The following is a 12,946-nucleotide window of genomic DNA, read 5'->3' on the forward strand; positions in this document are numbered from 1 at the left end:
GCTTAGGATTCTTAAACTTAATTGAGAGGGTGGCTCCGACCCTTATTATATGTGCTTTTCTTTGTAAAGCATAAGCTGAATAAAATGAATCTGTGAGATTTCTTTCTTGCTCAGAGTGATACGTGAGAATTTCCAAGGTCCTTCGTTATCTGTACTTAACGGACTCCCTTAAGTAATCTCACCGGTTTGACTTCATTTCTTGCTGTCTGGCCCCTAGTGTGTTACCTTTCCAGGAATACTATGGCAAGCATGCTGCCCCTTCAAAGCCTGTACACTTCGTGTTCTTCCTGTCTGTAAACCTCTTGCTTCAGGTACCCGCATGGCTTGTTTCCTGTCTGTGCTCCTCCAGGTTTCCTTTTTTTTTTTTTTTTTTTAATTTTTTAAAATTTTTATTTATTTATGATAGAGAGAGAGAGAGAGAGGCAGAGACATAGGCAGAGGGAGAAGCAGGCTCCATGCAGGGAGCCTGATGTGGGACTTGATCCTGGGTCTCCAGGATCACGCCCCGGGCCAAAGGCAGGCGCCAAACCGCTGCGCCACCCAGGGATCCCTCCTCCAGGTTTCTATTCAAACGCAGAGAGGTATGGCCTTCTCCGACCATCTTAATACAACTTTCCTCCCTCACTGTCAATCAAGTCAAGCACCTTCCCTGCTGTTTTACCTCGAAAGCACTTAGAACCATTTGCCATACTATATATTTTTAAAATGTATTTGTACATTGTCTACTCTAACATAAGTGCTTTGAGGGCAAGGGTTTGTAAAATTTTATTTAAGTCACATTTCCAGTGCCTCACACAAAGTAGTCAATAAATAATTATTAAATAAAAAAACCTGTTTCTTTTTGAGTTGTGAAAGAACTTTGGGCATCACAGACTTTTCTGCCTTTTTTTTCTTTTTTTTAAAGATTTTATTCACTTATTCATGAGAGACACAGAAAGAGGCAGAGACACAGGCAGAGGGAGAAGCAGGCTCCCTGCGGGGAGCCCGATGTGGGACTCGATCCCTGGATCACCATCTGAGCTGAAGACACGCTCAACTGCTGAGCCACCCAGGTGTCCCCAGGCTTTTCTTTTTACTGCCACCTTGAGTGACCAAAATGGACCCTTTCTGAGGAAAATACCAATTTATTTGACCAAAATTAAACATATATTTGTGAATACATTTATAGATTGATACACTTCAGGTTTTCCTTTTTATCTGGGCATTCGTAATGGTTAATGAATTTGATCTCAGTGTAAGAGAATGAAAAAAGTTAACTGGATTGGTAAAACTATTAACGTTTTTCAAATTGATGTGAAAGAGAAGTTTGGAGAATGAGAGTCAACAATGTGTCTATGTATATAGGAGAATATCACAAGGTTAGAATTACTTCCTTGAAGCAAAATTTGTTGGGAAATCATTGGAAGATTTTGAGGGATCTAGTAGTATAATTAAAGAAATGTAATTAGGAATTTGATTTTTACAGTCATTAGGGTAGTTTAGAGAAGTCAAAATTTTAAGGACATTTACAAAGGAAAGTTTGGTATATTTGAGGTTTGAAATAATCTGAACAAGAAAATTGAAGGAGAAATGGTGACACCAGGAGAATTTGAGGAAAAAACAGCTGAGAGAAGCTATTGGGGATGTAGGATATAAAGGAGGACGGTACTTGGTCTCAAATGGCTTCAAGGTTGTGCTGATTAAGGGATGGAAGAGGAAAGTTTGAAATATCCATGTGGCATTATCATTGCTTTAGGATAAGGGATAAGAACATAATTTACATGCCTAGAAAAGAGGCTTGTAAATGAGGTGGCACTTGTTTGCTGTGCGATGCTTTTGGAATATGGTTTCTTTTCTGTAAATGCCGAATTGGTGGCTGCCGGGGGTGGGGGTGGGGAGGAGTAATATTTTCACTAGGGGTGGCAATATGTGTTGTTTCCATTATATATTGTTGGTAGAGGCACCTGGGTGCCTATCAACGCTCTGTGGTTGAGTGTCTACATTTGGCTCAGGTCATGATCCCAGGGTCCTGGGATTGAATCCTGCATCATGCTCACTGTAGGGAGCCTGCTTCTCCCTCTACCTATGTCTCTCCCTCTCTCTGTGTGTCCCTCATGAATAAGTAAATAACATCTTAAAAAAGTAAATATTGTAGATAATTTGGATGAATAAAAGATACTGACCTGTAGTTGTAGTGTTAGAAATACTGAGGTGATTTGGGGGAAGAAAAGTTAGATGTATAAAGATGCTTTTTTTTAGGGGTACATGGCTGGCTTAGTCGGTACAGCGTAAGACTCTTGAACTCAGGGTCGTGAGTTTAAGCCCTATTTTGGGTGTAGAGATTACTTAAAAATTTAAAAAAGTCTTTTAAAAAAAGCTGCTTTTAGAATTGGGGGCTTTTGTTTTTTAATAATTACTGTTTTGGGTTGAGTTTCCTTTGTAAAACTTAATTTCAACACTACCTTTTACTTCTTGTTAACTTAATAGGTCTGTTAATTTAATAGGTGACACTTGTGGTTCTAGGTAGTTTTGCTACAAGCATCTTTGCTGCAAGCATTTTGATGATGTAATTTTGCCATAAAAGATAAATAATTGGCTGACGATTTGGTTTCATCAAACTGAGAGTTTAGTTTCATTTCTCCATTGACCCAGTAGTCCCATTTTTCTATTATCTAAATCTTAACCAGCCCTCATCATGATCTATACAGTGGTGCAGAGATTTGAACCCATTTTCCCATAAACTTTGGAATGTCTATCAGTATATATGTGACAATATGCCAAACAAACAACAGCTAGAAGGCTTTCACAACACAATATGAAGCTAATTTATAAATATGAATCGTAGTATTTATGAACTGATACTGCTCTTAATGAAGGAAGATATTTTACCCTAAAAAGAAAAAGTGCAATGCTGAATGAGGAAACAAATCAACAAGCAAAAAACTTTATAATACTACGAACAAAAGACTTTGAAGACAAGTGCTTAGGTATAGTCCACAGAATGAAATCAATTATTTGCATAGTATTGCCATGAAAATCTACATTATACATTTGATGTATTCAAATATTTTGAAACTCACAAGTCTTTCAACTTTGTTATGTCCTTTTTAATGAGTGTCCTCTTTTTTGTGATTTTTTTTTTTAATAGCCAGTTAGTTATGCTGTGAAAATGGTGGTTGTCATAGGAGATTGGGGAGAAATTTTTTAAGCATAAGGTATGTAGGATGGAAAGTATATTGTTGGCTTTTAAGATACACTATCAGGTATCTCAGCCCATTTAGACAAGAGGCAGGAATCTAGAAGGATACAAAGGGCAGAGAGCAGTTCTTTCAACAGAATTATCGTTCTGCTCTATAGCTTTGTTATCCGCTCCTCTTCCCAGTTGCTTCAGAATTACCCTTCTCAGCCTTCTGCAGTGTTAACAGGGTAGAAAAAAGAAGGGTGAGTCTAACCTAGATAGCACAACCAGAACTTCTGAGCACTAACTGTATGCACAGTACTATGCCTGGCTCTTATCACACAAACATGAGTGACACGTGGTCCCTGTCATGAGAAATTCACAGTAGGACGGTCTAGTGGGAGAACACCCACAGTCTTAGGTAATACTTCTACAGAGATACTTGAAGAATTAGCTTTCCATTTTAATAATCTTGACAAAAAATGATTTTGTATATGGTCAAAAAAGTAAGGCTACCATGGCTTTTCTTAAGTCGATTGACAAGACTTTTTTTGGCAATACAGCTATACAGCTTTACTTTAAATTCTTCAAATTTACATTAATAAAAATCAGTGTTATTTAAAAGTATCTTTTTGGTACAAGCATGTTGTGATTCATAACATTTTATTTAATCTTTAAGCTGTGTTTTCTTTTTCCTAGTCCCCTAATGAGTACTTTTGATCTGTCATTCAAACATTTTTCTTTTCCAGATTAAAACACTGTTACTCTAGAAAACTGTCTAAAAACCCATTAGCAAAATCCCTTTAGATAATCACAGGATACATTTTTCTTTGCTTTTTTTTTGTACCTTGTTAAACTGATCTCACACATGAACTTTCTTAGAATCAGGCAGTTCCTAGTTCCTATGGGACTTCCTGTTTTCTTAAATAAAAATAGAAAAGCACCTCAGAAAGGAAACCTGGTCAGTGTGAACTACTTTGTAGGCTCAGTTAGTCTTAGTTGGGAACTGGATTATAGAGATCCAGGTATCTGAAAGCTCTGAATGTTTTGCATGTAATTTTCAAATAGATGATAAAGAGAAGATTCTAAATAGTAACCATTAGAGATACTACATATTTACTGTAAACTTGTTTGCATTTTTTTTAGGGGAGATGTATGAGGGGAGGTTGGATGAAAAGTGCTAAATCCTTTTTATAATAGATATTGGCAATACGAAATTATTTAATATTGAGACAGTTCTTAGCTACTTTATCTGTATATTTGTTTCTTGCCACTTTTCCAGATGTTAGCAAGCAGTAGGAAGTTTTTTGTTTTTTTTTTGTTTTGTTTTGTTTTTTAATCATTAGAAGTCAGAATTTTGAAAGAATTGTTTAGTTTTAAAAAGCATCTGGTAAATTTCCTTAAGTAGTAACTGCTGTTGATCTATATTTTGAGTAGAAACCAAGTTTGGTGGAAGCAATATAGTTAGTAACAGTAATAGGTAACATGTATTAAGTGCTTGACATTAAGCGGAGCATTGTATATAATTAATCTCATTTAATCTTCTCAACAACTATATAAATTAGGTATCATTGTTACAGCCTTTCTTTATAGGAAAGTAAACTACCACTTAGAGTAGCTAAGCAGTTCATGGTCATGTTAACTAGTAAGTGATGGAACTGGGACTTGAACTCACTGCTCTCATTTATTACAGAGAAAACCACAGATTCAAGGTAAGAATGGTAAATATAGTGAGTCACAAAAATTACTACCCTTACCTTTATTATCATCAGTTTGTTTACATTTTGTTTGCTTGTTTACATTCAGTTATGGCAGAGTACATGCTGGCATTTCAGGGGGCTTGTTTAGGGGATTCTAATTCTCATTCTCAAATGATGCTAATAGTTGTCTTTTTTTCTTTCTTGATAGTAAAAAAACCCTTTGATGAAACATTTGGAAAAATACAAGTAAGTAGAAGATCATAATACTGATATTTTGTCTCCTGTTTTATATGCTAAAAGTATTAGGAAGACTGTCGACTAAAAAAATGCTCATTTTAAAAGTTCTCTTAAATTGAAACAGTACATTTTCTTACTTTGAATATTCTTTAACGATAATATGATTAAATCTGAAACAGATTTTCTCCTAAGAGCTGAGTTGTTTATCACTTTAGGGTAAAAGCCAACTGCCAAGTGAAATGGTATTGGCATGTTAGCTGGAGATCAAGTCTTAACCCTTAGAGGTATGCCTGTTTAATAAGTTGCTGGATATTCTGACAATTTTTGTCCTCTTTGCCATCATCTTGTCTCTCTGGATCTTTTGTTCATAAGCATGCCTATTTAATCATCAGGAAGGCAAAGGATTTAGAAAGAAACATGATTGTTAGGCTACCTATTTATGATTCCTTTTCTTTTCAAGGATCTGTAATACTAATTTCAACCTAAATCTTACATGAAAATATTTTTCACTTACCTTCATTATAGGGACTTCAAAGATTAAGGTATTTGAGCTCATATTATAATGCACAATTAGTTATTAATTTACTATAGGAATTGACAGTAATATAGACCTATATATAAAAATTGGTTGTGCTTAAAGGATATGTAATAATATGTAATCAAATCTATAGAATATTACTTAAGATTGTTAGAGAGGGACTTTGTAATGACCATTTTTAGTAATATTGTGATATTTGTTTTTAAAAAGGTTTATTTTGTCAGTTATGATATTAAGTATAATGCTGCTATTGGCATTATCATTTAAATCCGTACCATATACTCACTGCACATTTAATGAGAGACTTGATACAAACAACTGAAAATTGTCTTGAGAAAATTGGCTGAGAATAGAAGGGGGAACTATTTAAAGGTGACAACATATGAGAGAATTTGGGAGAGTTTCCCTAAAGTCTGATTTTTACCCACCCAAGAACCCAAGAACTCTCTTTGCTTCAGAGAATGATATGGGTTACTAAAAGAAAAGTTGGACCTTACCAAAAGAGACAGTTGGAGGATAGCTATTTCAAATTACAGTATAAAAGCATTTCTGTTTAATGAAAGATTACTTGAAAGCTTAGTTTAAGTATGGTTTATTTGTAGATCTTTAAATTTGTTTTCAGGGTGATTAGGAAAGCCAGCATGAGACACCTTTCAAGCTGAATGTTAGGAGACAATTGGAAAAGCAGTCAGAATGGAAAAAGACTGTAATGAAGCTATAAATCAGTATAAGTTTCTATAAGAATAGAACTTTAAAATTTGATTTATATGTTTTTCAGATTGATTTCTAGTTTAGCATATTGGTGCTAAAGATAGTTGAACCAAAGCCTTTCTTTTTCTTCTTCAAGATTGATTTGTTCATATTAATAACATATTACATAAAAACTAGTTAGATCGTAATTTAGTTGATCATGCACTTGAGATCATTGTAATATATATCATTTTGAATAAATTGCCATTGGAAAAATAATTTTTGAAAAAGTTATAGTTTAGCTTTTTGGGTGCTTAAATTCTCTATATAATGTACTGGTATGTATGTATGTTGTCTTATGGATTCAGTTGCATCTGATAAGATTTTGTTATTTCTTCTACTTATCTGTTCCAGTGTTAATATCTATGAATCAAAAGATGAAGTTTATTCTCAGGCCTCTGGTGTTCATTAGAGATGTAATCACAGAGCACAGGTGTCCAATTTTTGGATTTTTTTCTTAATAAAAAATTTTTTTTTATTTTTTTAAAGATTTATTTATTTATTTATTTATTTATTATTCATTCATTCATTCATTCATTCATTCATTCATTCATGAGAGACAGAGAGAAACACAGAGACACAGGCAGGAGGAGAAGCAGGCTCCATGCAGGGAGCCCAACGTGGCTCAATCCCGGTCTCCAGGATCAGGCCCTGGGCAGAAGGCTGCGCTAAACCACTTAGCCATCCAGGCTGCCCCTAGTTTTGTTTTTAAAAGGGGAATGGGATTGGGCGTGATCAGGACATATGAAAGAAAAGGAAATCGGTCTCTTTTCCAGATAAGGGAGGAGACAAACTTCAAAACTATTAGGTACTTTAATCCCAAAGCTTAATCAGATTTGCCTGTATGTATCAAGTCCACAAGTATGAAGTATCAAGTCCACAAGTTATGCATATCATTAGAACTCTTTCTCATTCTATTATATTGAATGTATTTATTAAAAATAGTTTTGTGGTTTAACATATCACAAATGCATAGGTTTCACAATCCTGGCTTTCAGCCCCAGCAGTTATTTTTTGATGTCTGATTCTTGAAGTTTGGAGTTTTAAGCATATACAGAGATAAGGTCTAGCTTGACTCAGAATCTGCTTGAGATAGAGTTGAGCCAAAGCTAAGGGCTGGAAGGCAAGGGGGAATGTCACTTGATCTCTATCAACCATCTTCCATAAAACCAGGGACTCTCGTGGTAGGGTAGAAACTTTAATGAGTTTCCTTCTTCCTAGCATAAGCAGTTAATTGCTGCATTGACAAACACGTGCCACTCATAGCATGTACACTTGTCTCTGTCCCTGAAAATACAGCATGAAAATAATTGTATGAGGTTGCATGTCATTAGACATATAAATGTTACTTTCCTAGCTTTTTATATCCTGGTCCTATTTTTCCAGTATTACTGTTTTCTTTGACACATCAGGAAGAAAGGAAATAAAGATACAGCCCCCTCTTGAATCATGAACTTATTCCAAACAGCGTGATAAGCTTACCCCTTTTCCTGACTTACATTCTCCCATTGCTGTGTGGGTCCTTCTTCATTGTGATTGCTCTGAAATTGTGGGTCTCGTTGCCTTCATTTACTTGGCAAGGTCCTTAGACATTGAAATGATCTTCTCTCTGGTTTTCTTTCATATATTCAGAGTACTATTCCTGGCGCACAAGTCTGTTTTATTTTTCTCCTCCTAAATTTTTAGAATGAAGTCAAACTCTTTGTCTTGGTCCCTAGCAGTTGATTCCAAACTATTTTATCAGTGTTGTACTAAATCAAAGCAGGCTGTTGGTTATGTAAGAAACATATAACCAGTGCCTTTATGCCTTTGCTCATGCTTTTTCTTCTGACTAGAATTCTAGTCAATTCTGTTCTTCCTGGGAAGCCCAACTTAAATATTCTTTCTTCTATAAATGGATCTTCCCTTCCCTCTTTCTTCTGTATTTCCGTTATACTTTGTTTGCAGCTTTAGCACTTAAGTATGTTTTTTACCCTTGAGAATAGGAACCACCTTGTTTACTAGGCCTCTTGCTTTGCTGAGAATAGTTCTTAACTTCTATTACTAAATACTTATAAAGTGTTTGTTTTGCTTTAATGGTTCATAAATTTATACAGGACCGCTTTGGGGGTCAAGGAGAGGTTGATTATCAAAGTGTCAGTATTCATTTCCTTATTGTGTGGTTGAATCAGATTAAGACAAAACATGAAGGGCAGCCTTGAAGTCTCATAAGAACAATATATATAAGTGTGCATTGTGTAAAGGAGGATTGGGAGCATTGCTTTGGTGGTTGGGGGAGTTTGTTGTACAGGAGACTTTTTTTCTTCTTCTTTTTTTTTTTTTTAAGCACTAACCTGAGTGCCAATTTCCCAATCAGTCCTCAAGAAAGTAAAATGTTTAGAGTGATGATTTAGATTTTTAGATTAAGGCTTTTTAAAAAAAATTAAGGTAGCCATTGTTTAAATGTGAATTTGTCTTTTGGATTATGTAGCTTCCATGATTTTAAGTTATTTACTGTTTTTTGAAAGATTATTATTTGGTATATGTTTTTGAATTGGATATTTTATCATTTCTTTTAATTTTAGGAAAGTAAGAAAAATCTTATGATGAACACTTTATACAAGCTTCATGATCGATTGGCACAGCTTGCAGGTAATTGTTTTAACATTCATAGTGTCTAAAAATGTTTTGAAAATTAATTTGTATATGTAGCATTCTATATCAGCAGAAATAGTTTTTCCCAAGACTAGTGTTATGTTTGTGAATTTTCTCTCTGGAAATTTTTGTTACCTGTACAGAGTAGTTTTTATTTTTATAGATATATTTAATCAAGGCCTTTTTCCTGCCTGTCCATATGTATTAGATGAAATCTATATTATATAATTCTAAAGTCAATCCAATTTGTTTATTGTATTAATAGTAAAAAATTTTGAAAGCTAGATATCAATTGAATTGGGTAAGCAATGAATTAAAACTCTAGATTAAATATAAAAGTATAGATTTTCCATTGATTAGGTATCATTTCCTAGGATAAAGGTAATATATTTTAGAATTTTTTCCTTATATTCTGCTCTTACTAAAGTCTTTTAGCATCTGTAAGCTGTAGTAGCAGCTTATCTGCTTATTACCTTAGCTTTTTTTTAGTTATTCTTATTTCACATATAATCTAAAAGAAGAGACTTTGGATTTGCTTCTTGTTAAAGAAGTTACAGAAAAGAAAAAGTGTAGTTTTCTAAACTTTTTTATGTAGCAGATCTTTTTGTAGACATAAGATTCTGGTACAAGGTAAATATGAAAGTTCTTTGGTTGATTGGAGACATTTAGGATCCTTATAGTTTCCCATCCTCATATCAGTCTTTTTTTTTTTTTTTTTTTTTTTTTTGCAGGGCGATGCCCTTAACTCTAACTCTGGCCTTTTTTTTTTTTTTTTTTTAATGCTCATAATTTTGTGTATATCACTAAAAGCCTTCTTTGCATTAACTAACTGGCTGTCATATTCATATACGGCAAGCTAATGACATTTATTTGGTATGCTGTATGTAGTACCCAGAAATAGGTTAAGTATATACTCTTTGGCTACCACAGGCTTCTACAGCTGTCTCTACAGCCTTGTTTTATGCAGTGTGCTAGATCAGCATAATTGGGGTGCTTTTAAAGATAAAGATTCCTTCTAGAGCAGGGGTCAGCAAACTTTTTCGTGTGAAGGGGCCAGATAGTAAGTTTTTGGGGCTTTGTTTGCTGGACTTTGTCAGAGGTACTAAATTCTGCCATTATAGCATGACAGCAGCCACAGATAATACATAAATGAATGAGTATGGCTGTGTTCCAGTAAAACTTCATGTATAAGAATCAGTGGCAGGGCAGATTTGGCTATGGGCCGAGGTTTGCTGACCTCTGCTGTAGATCTGTGGAAACTGAATCTTGGAGGATGCATCATAAAATTTGAAGACTTAGTTGTTTAATAGATATTTCTTCCTTTTTTATGACTGTGACCATTAAAATCTGACTACTTGCACAAGTCTCATAAATAGGAATATGGCTACTTTTTTATAATAGAAAGGTTTGCCAAGGAGTTACTTTATTATACTTTCATGTTAAAAAAAATGGTTTTTAAAAAAATCATGAAGAGAAATAGAGCAGGAAGAACTTGCAATTCAAGTTCAATATGAGGAAATTGATCTTTAATAACCACAGATAGCCTGAAAGATAAGGCTTTGGATTCTCTTATAAATTGTTATAAGGGAAAAGAAAGGTGTTATAAGAAAGGTAGTTTTGTATGTACTGTGTTCTTTGCAGAAATCAGGTCATAACTAAAAGTTTCTAATTTCCCTGTTGATCTGTGTTATGATAATTTTTAAAGCAGGCAAATACCTTGCTAAAGATAGGCTTAACACTGTCTTTATATTCAGAATGTACATTTTAATTTGAACCTTTTTGAATTATTAGCTTTAGTAATAGATGTGTAAGTTACCACAATGAATTTCCCCCCTTGAAAAACAGTAAATCTGTGGAGGGCCTTCTTTGTCCCAAGATCTGTGGATAGGCATCAGTGTGACATTGTTCCTACCCTGGCCAATGATTTAGTTGGAAATAGAAGACATGTTCCTATCTGGACTATTTAGAAATGCATTTAAAGATTGTGGTTTATGTAAAGATAATTGTTTATATTACCTACTGGATTTTTATAGGAAATTTAATAGTGTTTATCTTCTTTATTGATTATAATATGACCTATAATTGTGTAATTTGAATATATTTTGATTAATCATGTTTGTTTTCTTCTCTTTAACATAGTACTGATTCAAAATTAATAATATGCTAATCTTTCCAGGAGATCATGAATGTGGCAGTTCTAGTCAGAGAACACTTTCTGTCCAAGAGGCAGCTGCATATTTAAAAGTAAGCAGTACAATTAGAATTTTGGTAGCTATATTCTTAAAGTTTATATAAATTATTACAACTTGTACAAAAGTACCACGCATTTGATTTCTTTAATTGTACTGTTAGAAGCTTGGGCCTGTTGTTTGGTGTAATGTGAGCATGCGTGAGCAGTGGGGAGAGGGAGAGGGAGAAGGAGGAGAAACAGAAACAGATTCCCCACTTACCCACTCAGCAGGCAGTCCGATGCAGGGCTCAATCCCAGGACCCTGGGATCATGACCTGAGCAGAAGGCAGATGCTTAACCGACTGAGCCACTCAGGTGCCACACGCCCCGCCGCCCCCCCGCCCCCCCACCCCCATGTGACCTTTATTATATTGAGGTGATTTGCTTCTATTCTTACTTTGTTGAGTGTTTTTAATCATGAAGAGGTATTGATTTTGTCAAATGCTTTTTTTGCATCTGAGATGAGCATGTGATTTTTATCCTTCATGTGTATCCCACTGACTTTTTTTTTTTTTTTTGTATATTGGACCATCCTTGAATTCCAGGAGTAAATCCTACTTGGTCATGGTGTATGATCCTCTTAGTATGCTGTCAGATTCATTTGCTAGCATTTTGTTGAGGATTTTTAGCATCTGTATTCATCAAGGACATTGATTTGTATTTCTTATAGCGTTTCTGTTTGGCTTGGCATCAGAATAATGTTGCTCTCATAAAATAAGTGCGAAAAAGTGTTCTCTTCAGTTTTTTGGCAGAAGTTGAGAAGGATTGGTAATGTTTGGTAGAATTCCCCAGTGAAGCCATCAAGTCCTGGGCTCTTCTTGTTTGAGAAGTTTTTGATTACTGATTCAGGCTCCTAACCAGTTACAGGTCTGTTCAGAGTTTCTATTTCTTTGTGATTCAGTCTTGGTAGGTTATATGTTTCTAGGAATTTATCTGTTTTTTTCTCTAGGTTATCCCAATTTGTTGGCAACTAATTGTTCATAATAATCTCTTATGATCCTTTGTATTTCTGTGACATCTGACTTGATATCTTTTCTTTCTGATTTTGAGTTTTCTTTTTCTTTTGAGGCTTTGTCAGTTTTGCTTATCTTTTAAAAAAAACAAACCAGCTGTTTTTTTTTCCTATTCTCTGTTTTATTTATTTTTACTCTAATCTTTAATATTTCCTCCTAATTGGGCATAGTTCTTTCTCTAGTTCCTTAAGGTGGTTTATTTGAGAGCTTTTTTAATGTAGCTGTTTGTCACTATAAACTTCCCTCGTAGTACTGCTTTTGCTGTATCCCATTAAAAGCTTTTGGGCTTCTGGAATCTGAATGTCCATTTCTTTCCCTGGATTTGGGAAATTTTCTGCCCATCTAGTGAATTTTTTAATTCAGTTATTCTTCAGCTCCAAAATTTATTCTTTTTAATTTTTTCTCACTTTATTGATATTCTAATTTAATTTGTGTGTTGTTTTCTTGGGCTGACACTTATTTTGAAATTTTTGTCAGGTAACTCCTATACCTTTGTTCCTTTAGGGTCAGTTTTTGGAGATTAATTTGTTCCTTTAGTTGGGCCTAGTGTTACTGTTTCCATCATGTACCTTAGTACTTTGTCGGGATCTGTGCATTTGAAGACACAGCCATATTTCCCAGCCTTTAGAGATTGCCTTTGTGCAGAGGAAGACCTTTACCCATGAGCTCAAATAGAGATTCTGGGGT

At 34.6% G+C, this 12,946-nt stretch overlaps 1 protein-coding gene across 4 annotated transcripts in view; it reads left to right on the forward strand.

Moving 5' to 3' along the window:
* The window catches only part of LEMD3 (LEM domain containing 3), a 72,869-nt gene that overhangs the window by 23,087 nt on the left and 36,836 nt on the right, over positions 1 to 12,946 (forward strand). For all 4 annotated transcript variants that reach the window (XR_012038902.1, XR_012038903.1, XM_072843136.1 and 1 more), the window contains exons 2-4: positions 5,066 to 5,103; positions 8,947 to 9,013; positions 11,193 to 11,260. Coding sequence is in view for 2 of the 4 variants with exons in the window: in XM_072843136.1 (XP_072699237.1) it covers positions 5,066 to 5,103; positions 8,947 to 9,013; positions 11,193 to 11,260 (173 nt within the window). In the remaining 2 variants the exon portion in view is untranslated. The remainder of the gene's footprint in view (positions 1 to 5,065; positions 5,104 to 8,946; positions 9,014 to 11,192; positions 11,261 to 12,946) is intronic.

Source organism: Canis lupus, chromosome 11 (assembly GCF_048164855.1).
Source record: "Canis lupus baileyi chromosome 11, mCanLup2.hap1, whole genome shotgun sequence".
Classification (NCBI taxonomy): Eukaryota; Metazoa; Chordata; class Mammalia; order Carnivora; family Canidae; genus Canis; species Canis lupus.